At 46.8% G+C, this 20,193-nt stretch overlaps 3 protein-coding genes across 8 annotated transcripts in view; 1 reads left to right on the top strand and 2 right to left on the bottom strand.

The window, feature by feature from the left end:
- Positions 1–8,486: 8,486 nt before the first annotated feature.
- LOC125957110 (uncharacterized) lies at positions 8,487–10,804 on the bottom strand. Its single transcript, XM_049689554.1, has 2 exons — positions 9,508–10,804; positions 8,487–9,427 (listed from the first exon to the last, which is right to left on the bottom strand). Exons 1-2 carry the CDS (start codon positions 10,716–10,718, stop codon positions 9,118–9,120), a joined length of 1,521 nt encoding a protein of 506 aa, XP_049545511.1. The 5' UTR covers positions 10,719–10,804; the 3' UTR covers positions 8,487–9,117.
- Positions 10,805–11,105: 301 nt separating this feature from the next.
- On the top strand, positions 11,106–12,030 carry LOC125957497 (succinate dehydrogenase cytochrome b560 subunit, mitochondrial-like). The gene is made up of 2 exons (XM_049690242.1): positions 11,106–11,273; positions 11,354–12,030. The coding sequence occupies exons 1-2, from the start codon at positions 11,251–11,253 to the stop codon at positions 11,865–11,867; spliced, it is 537 nt and encodes a 178-aa protein (XP_049546199.1). The 5' UTR covers positions 11,106–11,250; the 3' UTR covers positions 11,868–12,030.
- Positions 12,031–12,146: 116 nt separating this feature from the next.
- LOC125957471 (protein enabled) overlaps positions 12,147–20,193 on the bottom strand; it is a 28,414-nt gene continuing 20,367 nt past the window's right edge. For 3 of the 6 annotated variants that reach the window (XM_049690202.1, XM_049690201.1, XM_049690200.1), the window contains exons 5-11: positions 19,888–20,077; positions 18,917–19,246; positions 18,694–18,840; positions 18,289–18,619; positions 17,264–17,349; positions 16,904–17,119; positions 12,147–16,824 (exon numbers count right to left, since the gene is read on the bottom strand). In XM_049690202.1, coding sequence (XP_049546159.1) covers positions 16,675–16,824; positions 16,904–17,119; positions 17,264–17,349; positions 18,289–18,619; positions 18,694–18,840; positions 18,917–19,246; positions 19,888–20,077 — 1,450 coding nt within the window. In that variant the 3' untranslated portion in view covers positions 12,147–16,674. The remainder of the gene's footprint in view (positions 16,825–16,903; positions 17,120–17,263; positions 17,350–18,288; positions 18,620–18,693; positions 18,841–18,916; positions 19,247–19,887; positions 20,078–20,193) is intronic. The other 3 variants (XM_049690203.1, XM_049690204.1, XM_049690206.1) reach the window with 3 other exon arrangements.

Raw genomic sequence — 20,193 nt, 5'->3', positions numbered from 1 at the left:
ATCACTTCAACGAGGATGGAAATGATTTAGCAGCATACATTATCGAACACGTTCAACAGAGCTTTTACTCAATTTGATACAATTTGTGACACTTTAGGAACTTCGCCTGCCGTCTTATCTGATGCGAATGCGATTGTCACGAACACCAGTTAAAGACCACATAAAAATCTCGTAGACAAATCGTTTCTTTTTTATGATGTCTCCTCCATTTTGCCATAAAATCTGACGGCGGCAATCGTGCGTTGAATTGGGTATGTCGAATTCAGATCAGAAGTAGAAAAGTTTCTAGTTATCCTTACTTCGTGCGACCTTGAGTGGTGCTAATTTTGGACAAACGTGAGGAAGTGAGTGACGAGAGGATTGATGAAAAAGAAAGCCAACCATACGGTGCTTTATTTCCAAAATTGTTCAAAGATTTCCTCATTGACGTAGCGAGTTACCGATTCCTCCGGTCACTAATGACGCTCGAAGGTCCGAAGCAACCTCCGACAACGAACGGCCAGCGAAGCGTAACCGGTAAGTGGCCGGCATCCTCTAAATCATAATCACTAACATTGGACTTATTTTTAGTTGAAATAACACCTTTGCCCCCCATCCAACACCGCCGGCAATCGGCACGGAACGTGTGCTAAGAGAGGTGGTCCTTTGGCCAAAAGCCTACCTAGCGTCCCTGCCAGTTGGGAATTCATTCATAAATCGGTCGAAGGCTGACCGAGCTGAACCGTTAAGGAAAACCCAAGTCCAAGGATGGAAATAGAGGCCCTCGAACCGTGGGGTCCGATTAGCACCGGCGTCGAGTTTTGTGATTAAATTACGAGGAAATAACAGGTCAACCGGTTGCCAACATTGCCAGTCGTTGAATTTAGGGGTAAGCGATCCTTCTCTGCGGATATCGCTGAGGGGATTATACTCTCTCTGTTTAGGGCTATATTTGGCAAACTAGTGAAGGATATGGCGCTAGGTTCCAACTGGTTGAAGTACCTACACCAAACACGTCGTAGTGTTGAAAATACAGAACGATCAACTATCCATCATTCTAGTGCTGAAAGCTGCCAACTGTAGACCTCATCGAATCGTCCGACATACCAAGCGTGAAGTAAAAGTGTTACATTTTTAAGACCCGCAACTAATTAGCTACACGATATGTGTTGAAGAGATTGAATATTTGGCCCGTAAGAAATAGGTTTTCGCCAGCCCTTCTTGCAACCACAGGGTCCCTATAGCATCCTATGTAGGTCGTTCTGGCGACAAATTTCCCTCGCGTACTATGCGCTTCATGCTGAGCTCTGTATTACTGAGGTCCAAACGATCCGCCAGACCACGAGGTTCCGCTCTTCCATAAACCACCCTCTGCCCAACCCTTTGCCAATCGCTTTTTGCGGTGTGAACCAACGGAGAAACCGGACCAACATGCTGGAAAATCCAAACCCCCAACGTCGTCAAAGCCCTCGCTGCCACGCTATGGCCAGCCAAATTATGACCGGCATGTGGAACGCGACAAGCGAAAATCACACAACCACAAACGCACTACATCCGCCCGCCTAGAGAGGATGCTTTGAGCGAGGAATGGACGCTTAATTCAAGAGGTCCTAAGAAATCCTACCGATGACGCTATACCACTTGCTACAATAAATTCACAAACACTAACCCCTCGTAGTGGCGATTCGTTCACCAACACACTCACAGCACACGGTGTGACCACTGGCCAGCTTAGTGGGGTCAGCAAAAAGCAAACAAAAATTAAATGACCCAAGCACCGATCCATCAGTACCGGGTGTAGTGTGTAGGAGCCATTCTGCTGACCAGCACGCCAGCACTGGTAGACTTTATTGGCCGAGCTTGGCTCACCAACACACACACACACACATAGGTGGGGTTATGGAGTGTCCGTTTCAGGTTAACGAACTGCACCGAACGTCCAGCACAACGACTAACCTGGATTGGCCCGGACTGGACAGTGTGGGCCATATCGATCGACCGGTACTTGGAACATTTTGGAGTGACCTCGTTTCGTGTCAAGCCATCGGGCACTTATGGTGCTTGGGACCGCGACACGAGGCTTTACAGGCGACGGTTCAAAGTTTTGCCTTGGACCCTAAGAGCGTGGGTGTTCAAGGATCTGCAGCTTCTGGCGGAAGATTCTTGTGGGAAATTTGGGAAATATCGATGGCCTGCATCTTCATTTTCGCAGTGGACATCTAAGATGCACGCATACAAATGGCCAAACCAGCGTCAAGAGCTTGGCTAGTTGGTCTACATTTCTAATCTGTTTAAAGGCAAACCCGAAACGATTATGGTTGGTGTAGGATTTAACCTACATTCGGTTTTTTCATTGTTTTGTGCCTCTAACCACACCACTTGTTCCACCTGATGACCGTGCGGGTGAAACTAATGAGTCCAGCTCGAAGTCCGGCGTTGCGATTAGCATCTCGAGCAGGGCACTCGTACGTAGGACCCATATCAAGCGCTGGCAGCCGTACCGGCTCCATGTGGATGGCGTCACCCGGTGGATCCGTTTTAATTGAACCCTACGCGGTTGTGGGTCACATGACTGAAAAGCAAAAAAATGGAAAAAGACCCGTCTTTTCTTTGCGGGAGAAACTTTTCATAAGTTTCTTCGACTCGCGCGGGGAATCCTCTATGCTGTGGAGCTCGTGGATTGAAATGGCGGCTCGCATGCCTGCCAAACCTGTCTTGTTGCGAACCGTTTAGTGGAATCAATCAAAAGTGGTTCGTACACGCATGAATTAAAACAGGCCTCACGTCAGCCGTAAGGCGGGAAATGACAGAACGAAACAATACCGGCCTACGTACGTATAGGCGCGCACGAGTCATTTGTTTGATGGGAGGCTAAGTTTGCGGCAAGTCCTGTGCCAATTGGGAACTACCGTTCCGAGGGATTTTGTGTCCGCATAAAGTTTAAGGATTAGTTTCATGCGTTTCAAGTTTATAGAAATCTGACCCTCAATTTTAAAAGAATATACTGAATACAATGCGGAATATTATATCTTAGAGGCAATTGAAAATAAGCAGCAGCTACTAGAAGAATTTCGACAGTCTAGTAGTAAAGACATTTGATGCTTTTAGAGTAGTACTTCTAGGATTGTACGCGAATTGACGGCCGGGAAGCAGGATCAATGCCTACTCTTTTGGTAGCCATAAACGCAAACGAGCTAGAGAGCGACACTGAGCCTCTGCAAAGCATTCCAAAACTAAGCAGTCGTCTCTCTTCGCAACAGTGAAAGTTCTACTCGCAACCTGGGGATAGAAAATGTAAAATTAGGTGAATACCCTCTCTACGCCGAGGCGGCTGGCAAACTTCAATAAACAACACTCAACCTACCCCATACCCGGGAGCGCATTCGTAAGTCGAAGCTGTCAGCAAAGGACAGCGCCGCGAGGGGAGTTTAGTCTGAATTGGCCGAGTCACACAAGTAATCGAATGCCATGCACTACTACGGCGGCTGCGGCGGTAGCGGGTTTTGGTGAACAATTCAATCGGCTAACGTGTGTGCACTGCAGCAGTGCCATGCCATGTGCCATTGCTGGAGAGGAGGAGGTGAGGAGAGGTGTGCTCCGTATGCGGAAAGCCTCGGTAGTGTGCAGTCACTGTAAACAGGGCCGCAGCAGGAGTAAAATTCCTTGAGGTGTACTTACACGATTCATCAGCAAATTGTCGCCCTCGTCTTCGTCGTCGACGTCGTCTCCGCCATCGTCATGATGAAGGCACATTTGGTCATGTTACTGGAAAATGATTGCATCACTCGGTTTGGTTTCTTAATCCATCCAAAATCAATTTCGGTTCACTTGTGACCTACGGAACCTTCAAGGTGGACCACACACTGCACATAAGTTGATTTTAATTTTTCAATTATGTATGTTAACTCCACCGAATGATTGATTGCTTCCGCCACCTTGGCTGATTTGCTGATTTGCCCGAAAGGCTGCCCCAAGGCTGACTGTGGGTCACTAATTTGCATCGAACTGCCCAACTGCGGTACACGGAACTAATGTGCCTTCCTGCTGCTAAGGGGTTTTTTCTAATTTACACAGCACCAGCACCAGTAGTGTAGTGGTTAGCAGGTGGGATCAACAACATCAACACGACACTATTGCTACTGCTCCTACTGCTGTCCAAGACACGAACAGCAGCACCCTTATGCCTTTAGATTCTGGCGCTACCAAAGCAGCGGGCACACCCCGCAGGACGCCGAAGTTGGACCGGATATGAACACATCATTTTTCACCAGCTGCACACACATGCTCACAGACACATATTTTACATTTCACTTTCACGTCCTCTACCGTGACCGCACAGCGCACCACAGTACCGTGCATAGTACCTACTATGGCTGCACCTTCTGGCGGGCTTGCTTTTGCGCTATCGAAAAGCCATCAATCGTCGTGAGGCGGATGGCGATGATCGACGAGCGGATCGAATTCCATTAAAGCTAATGAGAAAAGGCTGGCGGAAGATGATGGGTTAAGAACCGAGTGCACAACCGTGGGCCATTATCTGCCACAATTCAAGGCAGAAGCACACCTTGCTCCTTAATCACTGTGCATGGGCTCGGCTAAGGAGACGGAAACAAGGTGTACTGCGATGCTGGTTTAAAGTCGCTTGCGAAGTAGATCGCCATGGCATTCCATCGGGCTAATATGTTTCTGGAGTGGGCAAGCTTGTATTTCAAGACACTACACAAGGGCTATAACTATTTTGTTTAAAAGGAACACAACGGAGTTTCAACTTTTCCATTCAAAACTACGCCCAAAACACAATGACACATCACTTACTCCAACAGGCTTTTGGGGGCTCTCCAAACCTTCCTTAAACTATGGCAACTACTTCACACTTAACCGAACACTTCGGTTGCACTTCCTTCCAACAGCACTACATACCACGATAATATTTTCCTTCTTCAGCCCAGTTTCCGGTTTCCTGCCGCCACTTGTCGTACGGAGTGACGATGAGTCTCACCGGAAACACACTGTACGGGTAGTACCGGGGGGTCTCGTGCGTCACGTCCAGCGGCGACGAGCGACCTCCACTCCGAAGGAATTCAAAAACTGGACTGTGGCCACATGCGATCCACATTCCGTGTAGGCACCAGCAGCGATGTTCGTTCGTGTTCTAATGATTTTTATGCTGAGCCACGCGCTCACACAAACACTCGTCCGTACACGCTAGGACCTCCTTCCTGTTCGTGCCCTCATGCCACAGACACACAAATACACAAAAGGTACACTCTCGTCAGCGTCCGGAAGGTGTTTATTTTGCGTCGGACCGGCACTACATAGCCGGCAGGTTGGCTGAAGTGGCAGAAGCCATCTTCAAAGTAGTACACGCGGCGACGGTTAACGGTCGGTGGGTGCACTAAACAGAGAGAGATTGAGCATTAAAGTCTTTCTCTCTCGCACCATCGCTAGAACTTTGCTAACGCAGGTAACGTTCGCAACGAAGCTAGTGTAATGCGTTCAATGAAGATCAAGCTCAAGGACCGGTCGCCCAGCGAAGAACCATCTAGGTTCAAGGAATTCGTAAATTCAGGCAAGACAGAAGGATGTTTATATTTTCTGTTCTAGAAAACTATTTCGCACAATTATGTATTCGGTGTTTAGATGCAGTTCTACTCATTATAAATTTTCAGATCCTTTGCAAAATCCATCAACACTGGCCTACTATAGAGACGATCAAGATAGATCCTTTGCATTCAATATCAGAAGAAGCCAGAAGTGCTTGGTAAGAGACCATTTTGCTACCACAATCAATCTATACATCTTAATACCTCAAACGGGTTCTAATTGAAAAAGGCTCTCTTCGACTTGCCTAGTATAAGGTAACCGAGTGACCGAAGTAGCCCCCTATCATCAAACAGGTTGCCTGTACTTGTGGGCCAGGTCCCACGGACCCCTTGGACTCCTGATACACAGGCCGCTGGATCTGGGTCAGAATCAGATTAATACTCGGACGGAGTCGGGTGTGAAATTCGGAATGATTAGATTCCTTTACCGCCTCGAATCGAGTGTATGGAGTGGTGTATGGAGCAGCACAGTACAAGAGTTGTCCCTTGCTTTGCAACACGTTCCCTGGATAGCGTCACAGTCACGGCTTTCTCGGTTCCAAGGCGTCTCCATTACTCTGGCCCCCCCCCCTTGGGCAAGAAAGTGTTACGCGAAAGTTCATTACATTCCTCCAATTCCATCACATTTCGGTTCGCTTGGTGCCGGAGTAACATAACAAGAGAGAGAGCGAGAGAGTGATATTCCTCAAATCATCTCCCTGCCACGACCTACTAACGCACCAAACCGAACCGGTGGGCGGGTAGGACTCGAATTTTTTTTCTGGGTGTTATTGTGTGTAATAATTGCCATTTTCCGCTTTACTACGTTTTTCACCAATCACCGCCGTGTGCTGGTACTATTGAAGGAGTAACGCCAAGGGATCGACGATATTAAACCAGAAGCAAGAAGCAATGTGGGCCATATGAGCTCCTTACGGCACGGTCTTGTGTTAATTATGCTGAAACGGTATCGATATCGGTCACGTTTCACGCCGCGCGCTACGACCGGAATTTCAATTTGCACCGGAACACAAGCACATGCCGAAGGTGCTCTCCATTCGTGTTTTTCCTGCCAAGTATTTGATGAGCTGACCTGCGACTGGACCTGAATAGAATTCGGTCCGCTGGTAAGCTTACCATAGCAGATACCGTTTTGTATATCGAATATTTAACTGAAAACGGAAAACATCGCAAAACTTAGGCAGCTGATAACATATTCTAATCAAGCATGTTCAGGAAATGATGCGCGGAAAAATCCGCGTGACGAAATATTCTTCTCTGCGAAGTAGGCGGAAAGTACGACCATTGCTTAGCAACGCGAACGCTTCTAATCAAGAACGAACCCCCTAGGAATAAAGAAAATGATTTTTACACATCCACATGTCAGGCAACAGACGAATGCGCTCACAAAATTATTTCATTTAAGTTTATTTGGTTTCATTTACAAATTATCAATCACCAGTTAGAATAGTCCTGGGAAGCGGCAACAGCGCTCAGTGATCTTTCGATGCTTACCGATGTTTCCTTCAGAACATTTTGTAGATTCTCGCGATTCGTATGAGATGAATTTGGCACCGAAAAATCAGCATCAATGTCCTCCTTTATGAAGCTTGCGTCTAGTGTTGCATAGGAGAGTATCTCGGATTTCAAGTGATTGTACAAGTCCTCGGTGAATAATGGAATCTCCATCGCATTCATCAGATGGAGCATTTCGCTGTAATCCAGACCGGGACATTCCAGCATCGCCTTCACCATTCTGATGGTCAACGGATTGGGATGATCGTATTCTTCCGATGCACAGCTAACCGTTTTACCACACCGGTTGCACTTCAGCTCAAATACCGAATGTACTCCCGACTGGTACTCGCACGAATGCCGATATAACCCGTCCGGGCAGATTTTTCGATGAAGAAACTGCTGCAAAGTGGCCCAGCTGAGGAAATGGTCGATCTGCACAATCCGATAGCCCTCGAACGTAGTCGATAACTGCACCGTCTGCTGAACACTGCGTGCAAGCTCGAGCTGCTTATGGCGGTGCAGCTCTGCCGCGATGTACCGGTTCCTATCTCGCGTCATCATGTCGGGGGTTACTGAATAGCGCCGCATGGGCATACGATGATATGATGGTGGTGTGTTCTGCACCGCAGCAGGCGGTGGCTGAGACATGGGTACCCTGGCAGCCACGGACGGTCGACGACGCGATGGCATTTTCTCGTTGTTGCGTGGCAACGGTGTTGCAGGAGGTCCCATAACCTGCTTCAAGGTAGCGCCGCCACTCGGTTCTGGAGTTGCAATAGGTTTGCTATTTTTTCGCCGTTTGGTCGACGCACGTCTTTTTGCAGGCGGCTTTGGAGTAGGCGGGGCGGTGTTGCGCCGTGGAGGCCTTTCCTTCCACCACGATGATGTCGGTGGCATGGTGTCCAGCATTGGCTCCGGGTCCTCTCCATAGCACAAGTTACTGCGTGTCCGCATATTTCCGACTTTTCACGTTCACACTCTCCTGAAGCTAAGCCAGAACTGCCCCCCGACCATGCGAGTTATCCATGTGCGCACTCCGTTACTATGGCAACAGAGACGGTCAGAGCCTACTAAGAAGAAAAGCGTGTGAGCTCGTTGGTGTCTTGGGAGTTTTTTTTTCTCTTTATATTCAGCATACAAAACAATTGACGCTCGTCTCTTCCTCAAATGATCGATTTTTCAATCTTTTTTGAAAACCTATTAGGATAGCGAGCGAGCGTTCGAGCGTGCGGCATTTTCAATTCTAATTAATAATTTTTAAAAATCTGCAGCAGCATATCAACATTATTTGCAGTAGTACGTGTTAACGCAAACATTGTTTTGCGATATTGTTTGAAATATCGGTGAATGCTTCATGATCAACCAACAGGGACAACAAAAATAAGTTAGTGTCTTTTGATAGATTTCCGATATTTTTATTATATTGAATTTATTTTCTTATCATCCTAGGATCGCGTCATGCTTTCTTACTGCGTATCTAATTCGCTTGATGCTCCACACACATCACGACACCCTCCGATCATCAATCACGAGTAGGTCGAAGACGGCGCAATGCTTGCGCAATTCTTACCAGGGCTATTGCGTCTTGTACCTACATGTTTAAAGTATAAGCTCGCGAATCCAATCTTGTTCACCTCGTATCGCTGGCTCTTTATATTCGAAAAGAGCATTCCAGTTCTCTATTATCCCTTCGCAGTCTCTATGGCCCGAAAAGACAGCAAGTCCGTATGATATCGCTCACGGAACTGGAACCACCAGTGACTTACTTACTAGACGATTAAATGACTTGGCTGATATACTAGGGTAAAAGAATGGGGCCATGCAACTGTCCCCCTCGTATTGGCACATTGTTTTGGTATAGCTTCCGATGGCAACGACGACGGACGGTCTGTCATCTGACCGAGGAACTTAAAGGATTTAATTAAAAGAAACAAATATTAAGACTGACTGGAGTAACACATATCGTGTTCGGTCATTAGTTGTGCTCATCATCAATCAGCCAGCGATCGATCCACTCGACAGAACGTTCCTCCAGTGGTCAGTGTTGGTGCTGCTGTTGCTGATCACGATTGAATGACGGTAACCTTGCGACCCCTCCGCTCCCCAACACTCCAGACGGTTCCAGCATCATTGTAGAGCGTACGCCAGACGGCGGTACGGTGCCTGTGCCTATCGTTGGTGGTCCATTTAGCCCGTGGGTACTGATGCTGGTGCTGTTAATGTTGCTGTGGCTAGTGTTGGCCGGATTAGAAGTAACTGCACTTCCGTAAATTGCTCCTCCTGCTCCACTTCCACCTCCGCCGGCACCAAGTATCGCGCAGTTCATGTTGCTGCTGTGTCCATTGGGCCTGTAAACCAGAAATGTTATACCGATCCAATATAGTAAACCGACTCTGTCCATTTAGGTAAGATGCGCTGGGCCACTTACATGAGCTGAACGTGCGATACGTTCTTTAGATGTGCGTTGACGGCAAGCGCTACGGAATCGTTCACGGAGAGCTGAAGGTTTTCTTCGATTTTTTTCATCTTTTTGTTAAGATACACCTTCAGCACTTCGTAATGGTACTTGCAGCTACCGTGCCGCTTTCGTTTCGACTGAACTGAGGCTTGTTCGAGCTCTTCGACGGCCCGCTGCAACGCCGATTGGTCCTCGAGCGAGGAGCCCAATTGGGCCCGTACCGATTGAAACTCTTCGCGCGTCACGAACGGTACCTCGAGCAGATCCATGAACTGGAGCATCTCATCATAGTCCTTGCCCAACTGTATCGTACCCTTGACCAACCGGTTCACCAGCTTGTTGTGATGAATGTAGTTCTCCGATGACCGTGTAATGATTGCTGAGCAGCGGCTACACTTCATTGCGAACGTCGAATAGCAGCCGCTGATATACTCCTGGTACGGTTTAAGCAACCCTCCTGGGCAATGCTTCGAGTGCATAAACTGGGAGAAGGCGGCCCACTGCAGGAAATGGTCAATTTCGATGATGCGATAGCCCTTGAACTTTGGTATCTCGTCCGGATCCATGCCATTTTGCGCAAGCGTCTGCTGGACGGGATTCTGTACTGGAGTCGTAGACGCTGTCGCCGTGGTGATCATTGTGGTTGCGCTCCCACTGCCAGAGGCTGAGGAGGCCGTGCTGTTAGTCTGCACGCCTGAGTTGTTAGACGACGGAACTGTGACTGTCGGCGACTGAGAAGCATCCAGCAGGGACGCGGACCGTTTCGAGATGCGTGGCGTTTTACTACGATTCACGGAGCTTCCTCTAGCGGCAGACGACATAACGCTGGGGGAACTGGAAGGGCCAAATGAGTTGCTTATAAGTGGTGAAGTGATACTACTGCTGCTGTTGGCGATCGAAGCAGGCGTAGCGGGTCCTGCTGATTTCTTCGCCTCCGCTGCCTCTCCCGTCGTAGTGGTCGTCGTTGTCGCTGGCTTTGTGGCCGATGATGCGTTTGGGATTTGCGTTTGTGGCGATGATGATGGCAGCAGGCCGGTGGTTCCGGGGACTACACTTGTCTTGAGGATCTGTGCTATGTCCGAGGCGAGAGTTCCGATGGCCAGTTGCTCTTCCGCTGCCCGCTCCTGCTGGAGCTGGGCCTGTAGCGTGGACTCGTGCACGGATTTCCGTCTGGTCATCATTTTGGACGCGGTGTTGGGCCTTTACGCTGTCTTTACGGTACGATTCGTAGTCACTTTGCGGAAAACCTATTTCAACGGCAAAAGAGACACCGATTTTTAATACGCGGTCGATGAAAAAAGACGAAAAAGAAGAAAACACAAACAAAACAATCGAGTGCATAAAATCCGGGGGGTATGACACTGCATCCATATTAAATAACACAAAAAATTGTTTAATATGAAATTCCGCAAGCAAATCGTTATGCTGAAAGGTTTAGAAAAGAGCTCACCAGTATCTGTGAGATAATCTGACACAGATACGAGCATTTTCTGTACCTATCTCCAGAAAATCTCAAGGAAGCAGGACGAGAGAACTTCTCAATCCCATAGTGCTTTTTATGGAGTTTGTTTTTGGTATTTGACAGCTCGTCCTTCCACTTTGCACAACTATTTCCACGATTTTCCATTTTCCGCAATCGAAAGTTTTGCGAATTCTAGGTCGCGAAACAATTCTCTAGACAACGAACACAAGTACCAAAGCAACCTAACAATCATGGCCGCTAGCCTTCTGCTCAGGTGAGTGTGGTGATGTCGAAACTTAATCCAGTCCGAACTCGCGTGAAATTACATAATGTTGTCGTTCTCGAACCCCACAGAAACGCCTGTCGTCGCTCGCTGTTCCAGGGTTGCTATGGTCTCAACGGAAACCAGACTCTGCCAACACTCGCGGCCGCCCGCACGATCGTGCTGAAACCGGTCAAATCCGACGAACGTCCGGGCGAGTCGCACGACGATCGGAATGCCCGCCTGAAGCGACCGCAATCCCCGCATCTGACCATCTACAGCTTTCAGCTAACGAGTACCCTCTCGATTACCCACCGATTCACCGGACTGGCGCTGACCGGATACATAACCGCGCTCGGACTCGGCGCCCTGGTCATGCCGCACGATGCCACACACTACCTTACTATGCTCGAGGGTCTCAGCGCTCCGACGCTGATCGCGCTCAAGTTCATGCTGGCCTACCCGTTCGCCTACCACACCGTCAACGGTGTGCGCCATCTGTTCTGGGATATGGGCAAGTTCCTGACCATCAAGGAGGTGTACACCACCGGCTACACGATGTTGGGTGTGTCCGGTGTGCTGGCCGGAGTATTGACGGCCCTGTAAAAAATGAAACCCGCGCTCCAGCAAGGGAACGAGTATTCTTCGCTGCATAAATTCGCTAATTTATTGAACCAAACCCATCTGTGCTTAGTGAATCCGGGCGAACAAAGTAACACACGCCTTTTCGTCGAAATAAAACCAAATTGACTTACAACACCAAACGCGGGGCCTGCTGTGATTAATGATCAACACGACAAGCCTTCATTCCATCAACCCTCAAACGCTCATTTATCATTTACTTCAGTTTTCCACTTTTTTTTATTAATCGCAATATGTTTTTTGTCGTCCTTGTTCTTGTTAATTTTATAAAATTTGTAGGTTATCTATAATAATGCGTGTCTGTTTTCTTTTCCTTCTGTTGCGTGTCAGAGTGTGTGTCCTTGTATGTTTCATTCGTTAATTCTTTTCGGATCTTCCACTACTTCCATGCGTTTAAACCGTCCGTCTACCAGCAGGTTTCGATTTGCTGCTTCTTTATCATCTTTACCTCCTTCATATACCATCCCTATTGATGAACTTCAATTATCGCCTCACACTTCGCCTAGGGTTGTTTTGCTAGATCTAACCGCTCGTATCACTTCTTTCAAAGATTTCAAAGGGGAAGTAGAAGTGGTTCTATCGGCCGCGTGCTGTTTGCTGTTTTCTTTTACTTTTTCTCTAAAAATTAACGGTACTTTTTAGCTGTTTTAGCTGACGAATATGTCAATGTGCGCTTTACATCCTTCGCAGGCATCCTCTTTCTTCTCCCATGCTCTATCTCGCGCACATACACTTGGCTTCACGGTAAGACAAGATAATATTCATATATTTTATGTATCAATAATTTGATGTCCTCTTCTCCGTTGCTTACGTTCAAAGTTAAACAATAATGTACATAAAAAGGAGGGTACAATTAAAGTAAAATCACAAATCATATATCATGATGCGCATCCTCAGATGATAAGTTTCATATGTGTATGTATAATGTGAGTGTATGTGTATATATATGTATCTATATAGATAATTTTTGTTCTTTTTTCATAAACATAGGCTACTTTCTTCTTACGGCCATTCTTTCCGTTACAACTTTGCACCTTGCATTAATCTCTTCAAACTAAACATCGCATACTATAAATCATAGTTACGGCAACCTTTGCCATTCTCAATGGATTTTGTGCAGCTTTAATTTTAAGAAAGAATTCTTGTTGGCCAAAACCCCCTCCCTCAAGCAAGCACCTAACGCTAATGAGAGGAGCAAGCAGTACGAAAACAAAACTAAGAACGAAATAGCACATTCTGGAGGATTTTAGTATTCGATCATTCCATACAAAACCATTAAAAAACAAAAAAAAAACTTAGAAAACTATGTCTCTTCACGCACCACTTTCATCTGCTCAATGTCCCAATGTTTATTTCGTGATTAGGTCATCGAGAGCGCTACAGGAAGCTCCGTTCCAGGACATCTATGCGCGGTGTCGTGTACCGTTTTTTTCTTGACATGCACACTTACACACAAACCTATCCACCATCTTGTTGTAATACTGCTTAAGTTGAATAACTCTTTACCATGCTGGCGGCGGAACCAACGAACTTTGCCTGCGTACATGTATCATCCGGTGCTTTCGCTCAAAAAATCTAAAATGGTGTTTAATGCGGATTAAAAAGGAAGGATTCCGGCAACCGTTCCCCACACGTAAATTCTTATCCATGTTCAGTGTGATACCGTTTGGCGATAACGCGGCGTTCGCTATGTTTCTTTATCGTTTTATGAGGCTGGTTTATATTAGTCAGTCGATATCGTCGGCTAGCCCTTTCATATTTATATTCACTCTCATTTCCTCCTCTCATTGTTGGTTTCATTGCGTTCTGCCTAACAGAAACCTCACTTTTACTCGTCCACTCTTTATTCAATGCTCTAATTTGCTCTGGTTTGTTCTGGTTTGATGCCGGTTAACTGCTGTAGTTGATGTGTTTTGAGCGTTGCTAACATTACTTGCTCTTGCTGTTTGTTCTTTGAACAGAAATCTTGCTTACCTCCCACTTCGCTTTCGCTTTCGCTTCTACTATTTCAATTTGTAGGATTTGTTTTTATCTATTTCGCTGTGTCATATTGTGTTTACCCTCTATTTCCTCGACTGCTCGCCCTAGATTCATCCAGCTTCGGGTTTTGGTGTCTTTTTTTGTTTTATCTATTGCATCCTTTCAACCCTGACTACATTCTCCGCGAGCTCCATCCAATGCGTGAAACAAAAGAATGAAGGCCAAACAACATCTTACATGTTTTGATTCGCTTCTTTTGTCATCTTTCGGAATCGTTGCGTTCGTTTATATGTTCTGCGCTACTGCAATTTGAGTAAATGATTAGTTATTAGATACCTTAACATCCATCGAGGACAATCGCTTCTGTCAACTGTGCCAATTCGTACTTCATCGCTCGCAATCCACTTGACCTTTTTAGATGAGTGTAGTTCGGACGTACCGAACTTCCTCTGCTGTTCGGATTTCTCGAAGACGCCCTAAACAAATAAGTGCAGAAGAGAGGCTACCCTTTCCATTACTAATTGAATCCCTAGGGATTCCATCTACTCTACAATAATCCTCGCGCGTGTGTGTGTGCGTCATTCACATCGAAATCGCACCCTATGGTTGGCTTTATCGTTATCACACACAACAACAAAAAAACAGTTCAGTTCTGCAGGAGAAAGCTCCCTCCACCATCAATTGTGCACCTCTCATCTGGGTTTCGCACACCTTGGGACCGATACTTCTGTTTGTCTTGTTTACTTCCATACGGACTACCTCGATGACTAAATTAGTGAAAGCCGTATCCTTCCACTGTTCGATATTAGTTCATTACTAGCGCATGTGTCATTGTGTATGTGTGTCTTAGTCTTTTGCTTATATACAAAGATATAATGAGATGATGAATCGCTCTGCTTGACGATGACGTTATTACCCTACCGCACCTTCCTCCCCCGCCTAGGTTATGACTTATATTTTTTTCCTATTTTACGAATTTTAATGTATTCTTTCGCAAACCATTGGAACACTCCCTTGGCGCGATCGTCCGAATTGTTCGACGCCTGACTATGTTCCACCTATCTGCTGTTGTTGTGTCTGTGGCGAGAGAATGATGATATCGAAACAGGCCAAAACGCTTTAAATTTATTCTACATTTTGATTTATCAACCACCGAAACCCCAACCAACCTTCTTTCATTCGGTTGCGAGGGCGTACAAGCGTCAATTTCGTGTGCTACAATTTATTACTTGTTTGGTTTTTTTTGTTTTCCAATGTTTTCATTTTTGATAATCCTTCTCATTAATCTGCGTACCACCAGCATGATTCCTTGATTACCGGTTACTAACATACTTTTAAGTAGGATTAATTTAATTCTTACTTCCATCGTTCACTTCTAAACCCCACAAGCAAGAGTTTCGTCTTATGCTTTTACAATATTAATACAGATTGAATCACTCACCGCTCACTTCCTATCCACAAAAGCAACTGGTAATGAGACAGACAGAGAGATAGAGAGAGTATATGGCTGACAAACACACACATAGAGACGACACATGGAAAGATGACGAACGTCGCTCGGCAAGACGTGAAACCCGAGAAATCTTCCAACCCGCGGCCCTTTTTATCTCCTCTTCCACTAGTATTCCTCCATTTTAATACTTCTACTGGGAAGGTGGGAATCAAGAACCAGCAAAAGCAATCAATCGTCATCGTTCTACCGAATGCATCTATCCAATTTGCTCGCTTTCCATCGTTTTGTCTACTAATTGTATATTACACTACGCAGTACGCGTCACGATGCGTGTGGGCTAACTACCGTGATGAGAAAATGGGGGATGACCGCTGAAGAGAACTGGATGTCAAGAGGAACACAACACACAGGATTTCATCACAACCCGTCTCCCGATTTGCTCGTACGATACGAAAGGGAAGAAGTGTAAATCAATGAGTCGGTTGAGAATAGAAATGGAATGCCGATTAATCAAAAGCAGCACCGTTAGCTCTTCCTTCTACAAAACAAAGGGAATCGCTCCCAACATTCCCAACGCTCGACACCTCTAGTGCCAGCCAATCGCAATACAGGCTCCAGCCTCTAGTAAGCTAATACGCCAAGCGCGTAACGGCACCGAGCAAATGTGCTGACCGATAAACCACCCCATCCTACCCCAGTGTTCGCGACATTTAACTTTTCGTATCTCATATCTAGATTGATTTAAACATAAAAAAGTACACTTGAGCAATATGCAAAACAGGGTAAAAGATGCCGGATGTTCTGTGGTTCGACCCGTACTATGCAATACTATGCACACTAAGCCATTAGTGGTTTTCTGTTCGTCATGGTTGAATCGAGCAAAGAAAAAATAAAACACAAAAAGGCTGTCCAACAACAAATATAGTAACTTTTCTTGTTCTAGCAATAAAAATGTAAACTTGTTAATTCAATAAAATACGCTCTTCTAAAAAAAAATTCTGCGGCGTAATTCAAACCAAAAAATATCGATTCCACGAAAACGGAACCAGCGGCCATGAAGAACGCTCCTAATCAACAAGCCGAAAAAGCCAATAAGCCCTTTTCAATACCCACAATTCGTATTCGATTCCCTTTTTCTCTTCAGTAACCAACCGGGGACATCAATGTAGTCGTTCCTCTCTTCTGATGCTTTCTCATGACAACAGCAACAGTGTGCTTGTGTAGTTGGATTTTCAAGTAGTAAAATAGTACCACAGCGGTCGCAGTAGTAATAGTAGTAATAGTAATGAATAGTAGTCGCCGTAGTAACAGTTCCAACAGCACCAACGTCTACGATGTTTACCTACGGTTTAACTCGGATTTAATAGCATCTATGATTTCCTTCTTCGCTTTCGCGATCTCGGAACGCATTTCGCGCAAAATGTCCTCCTTCAGATGATCGAGCTCGACGGCGGTTGGCAGCGAGAAACTATCACCACCATTGATTTGCTGAAAAAAAAAACACAGGCATGCACATAATCAATCATTACCCTACAAATGAGCCCACCCCTGGGGGCACTCATCATACCTTTAGTATCGTCTCTTCGCTCGCACTGCCAAACCGCTTCCGGGACGGTTTAGGTGATTCCGAACCGCTCAAGCTAGCACCCTGCCCTCCTCCTGCAGCACCACCAGAACCACTCGCGTTTTGGCTGCTGTTGCCCAGCTTGTGCGGTAGCGTGCTAGATTTCTCCCAGGCCCGCTGGCGTGACCCGGATGCACCACCATCGTCGTTGGAGTCCGGCTACGAATGAGCGTTAGAGGTGGAAGTTGATAATGATGGATTAACATCCACGTGTCACAGGTGCGCGCCGCGGTGTGTACTAATGCCCGATTTATGACTGCGGCCGCACTGGGTCATAAAGTGCGGTCAGCATTGCCAACTTACCTCCTTTTTTTCCGCTTGTGCTCGTCGTCGAGCTAGTGTCTTCGCCATTTCGTCCATCATCGAGGCCATACCGGATGAAGACCGTCCTTTAATGCGCAATGGGTTTTTGCAATGAGTTACCGGAAAGGAAAGAACAGAACAATTAGTTCATCATCCTGTAGACATTCTAGACAGTATAAAACAAAAATCAAACACCCGACGTTATCGACAAACCCAAATAACCCAGGGACTGATTAATATGGTATTAGTAGTTTAATTTAATTAGTACACCGCCACGCTTGTGCCACTGCGGCATCATGCACGCACCAATAGTGCCAAACGGTTGGAAAAGTTAATTTTTGAAAGCAACTTTCGTTACGAGAATGAAACGAAACAAAGGTCGAGTGCAACCGGGCGCATAAAGCGATGCGAGACGAATCCCATTAACACTCCTGTGCCCACCATGGTAATAGCAGTGGCAATTTGGGTTGCAATCTAACGCCCCGCGGCTTGCAGTTATGTAAGTCGTTGCTTTGTTATGTCGCATCTATGGTCCCGTCTGGATATAGCTCTGTCCATAGAGTTTGTGTGTCTACTACATCGCAGCAGACACCTATACATTTGGAATGTATTCAACCTTCCCGTCTCTACACGAAGGGAAAGGGGTTCAACCGCGTGTAATGATAGGGCGACATTTAAGCTAAGTTAAGGGCTGCGGCGGCCAGACGATATTACGATTTGCGATCTGGTCCAATGATCCAACCACGGATCATAGTCCCACATTCGAGTTGGAAAAAAGAACTTCGGGTACAGTGGACGACAGTGTAGCACACATAAACAAACTGGCCGCGTATTGATGGAAAAGCAGGATGAGGGGTCTGTTTTAGTAGGCAACCGATTGGAGCTAAATGAATGATGATGGCACATCACATTATCTCGAGCGAACAAAAAGGTGAGAATTGATGACGATTGAAAGTACAGGAAGAAAGATTGAAAATGATAGATTCCGGATTAGTAAATGTTAGCAAGATGCAAAGTAAGCTAACCTATGGTTCCATAATTACCACTACCTCCACTCGACGTACTACTGCCACTGTTCTCCGTCACGGTGGACGAGATGGCGTTACTGCTGGCCGAGCCTAGTGACGATGCGGACGAGGCACTGGTGACGCTGACGGACGTTGCCGATGTAGCACCGCCCTTCTGTTGCGCCGGTGTGCTGCGCTTCAGTTTGGCACTGGCCAGCTGGAGGGCCAACGAGTTGATTTCGCCCGGTTTCGCGGACAGCATGTTCGCACCAGGCGGTGGCGGTGGTGGGGGAGGAGCAGCCGCGTTACTATGGTTCATCATCATCGGTGGCATTGGTGGTGCTGGTGGCTGTATGTTTTCGCGAAAAAGATTGTCATTAGTGGCCTGATACAGCTCCTCAGCAACTCCGGCGATGGTACTACCTGTGGAATATTTGACGCAGTCGACGACATCGGGAATGACATCGGTGGCATCATTGGCGGTGGTGGAGGAGCGGCACTCGTCTGTTGCATCGGTTGCGGTGGAGCCGGTGGTTGCTGCTGCTGTGGTTGCATTGGCATCTGAGGAACCTGTAAAAATGTCCATTAATAGGCGGCGGATTAGTTTTTCGTAATGCCAAAATTCTCCAAAAATTAATGGGCTTACCGGTGGTATGCCGTATTGTGATTGACCAACGGCTCCGTACGACAGGCCAGCACCGGGGACCCCATTCGATGGGCCGTAACCATTCAGTGGCATCATCATCGGTGGTGGCGGTGGTTGCTGCTGCTGCTGCTGCTGCTGGCCAGCGTAGATGGAATTCGGCGTGTTGTTGTTCGTTGCGCTTGGCGAGCATGTGGCCGTCGCATAGATCGAACCACCGCCGTTTGCTAGATTCGGTGGTAGCGGGACCTGCTGCTGTTGTTGAGTTAGCACCGTTTGATTCACGATTGTTTGATTTTGATTCGATGCTACGTAGATTGGCTGTGGGTACGACTGGGGATAGAATAATGGAAGGAATAAATTATGTTTTAGTTAAAACAATAGTTGTTTTAAAATAATCTTAAAAGCATGCTAGCAGATTAACGGTGCAAAAAACAAGAACCTTTTTCGCATCTCTTTCTTTTTTCTCAAAACACACCGAAACGTGTCACGTGTGTTCGTCCTGGGCAGCGCGCGATCAATATCCTTTTCTGCACCATTTCACCCAGGCTACTTTTCGCTGTCTACTATTCGTTGTTAAACCAATCTACCTTGCTGTGTGGGGTAGAGTTCCGAGAAATGTTTGACAGGAAAATCGAATCTTTGGATTGGAACGCTTTTCAAGGTCATGTTGATTCGCACTGGAAGCGCGCAGGCCACACCTCCTACGCTCCAACCAACTCCACAAACACGCAAACAATGGAGTCGAATAAAGGCGCGGTTCATTCGGAAATTTGTATGACAGCCACTGCCACCAGGCGGATGGGGAAAGGATGTTGCATGCCATTTCTACAAATCGATATGCTCGATCGCTTTCGTATTCACCAAAAATCACTCCTTTTTTGCTAACCATTTCCCGCTATCACGACCAAAACATAAAGGTTTATAAATTCGATGAAACCATGGCACACACCGAGGAGAGGCACACTACTCACCGAGTTGTTTCCATAGGTAATACTGTTGGTACTGCTGTTGCTCTGTTGTGATGCATAGATGGGTTTCGGTTGCTGCTGCTGCTGCTGTTGCGATGGTATCGGCTGCTGTGGCTGCTGTGATTGCTGTAGTTGCTGTTGTTGCTGCTGCTGCTGCTGCTGTATCGGTAACGCTGGTGGTACCGGCGGTGCACTGTTGTGGTGCACGGATTGTCGACGGAACAACAACACATCAATCGACCGACGGCGGCGGGGGGACATAAATGGAATAGAGAGAGCAACGCACAACACGGGCGGTTGCGCGGGTTC

Source organism: Anopheles darlingi, chromosome 3, assembly GCF_943734745.1.
Source record: "Anopheles darlingi chromosome 3, idAnoDarlMG_H_01, whole genome shotgun sequence".
NCBI classification, from domain to species: Eukaryota; Metazoa; Arthropoda; class Insecta; order Diptera; family Culicidae; genus Anopheles; species Anopheles darlingi.
Note: the sequence above shows the minus strand (reverse complement) of the source record. Positions and strands in the feature narration are given on the sequence as shown.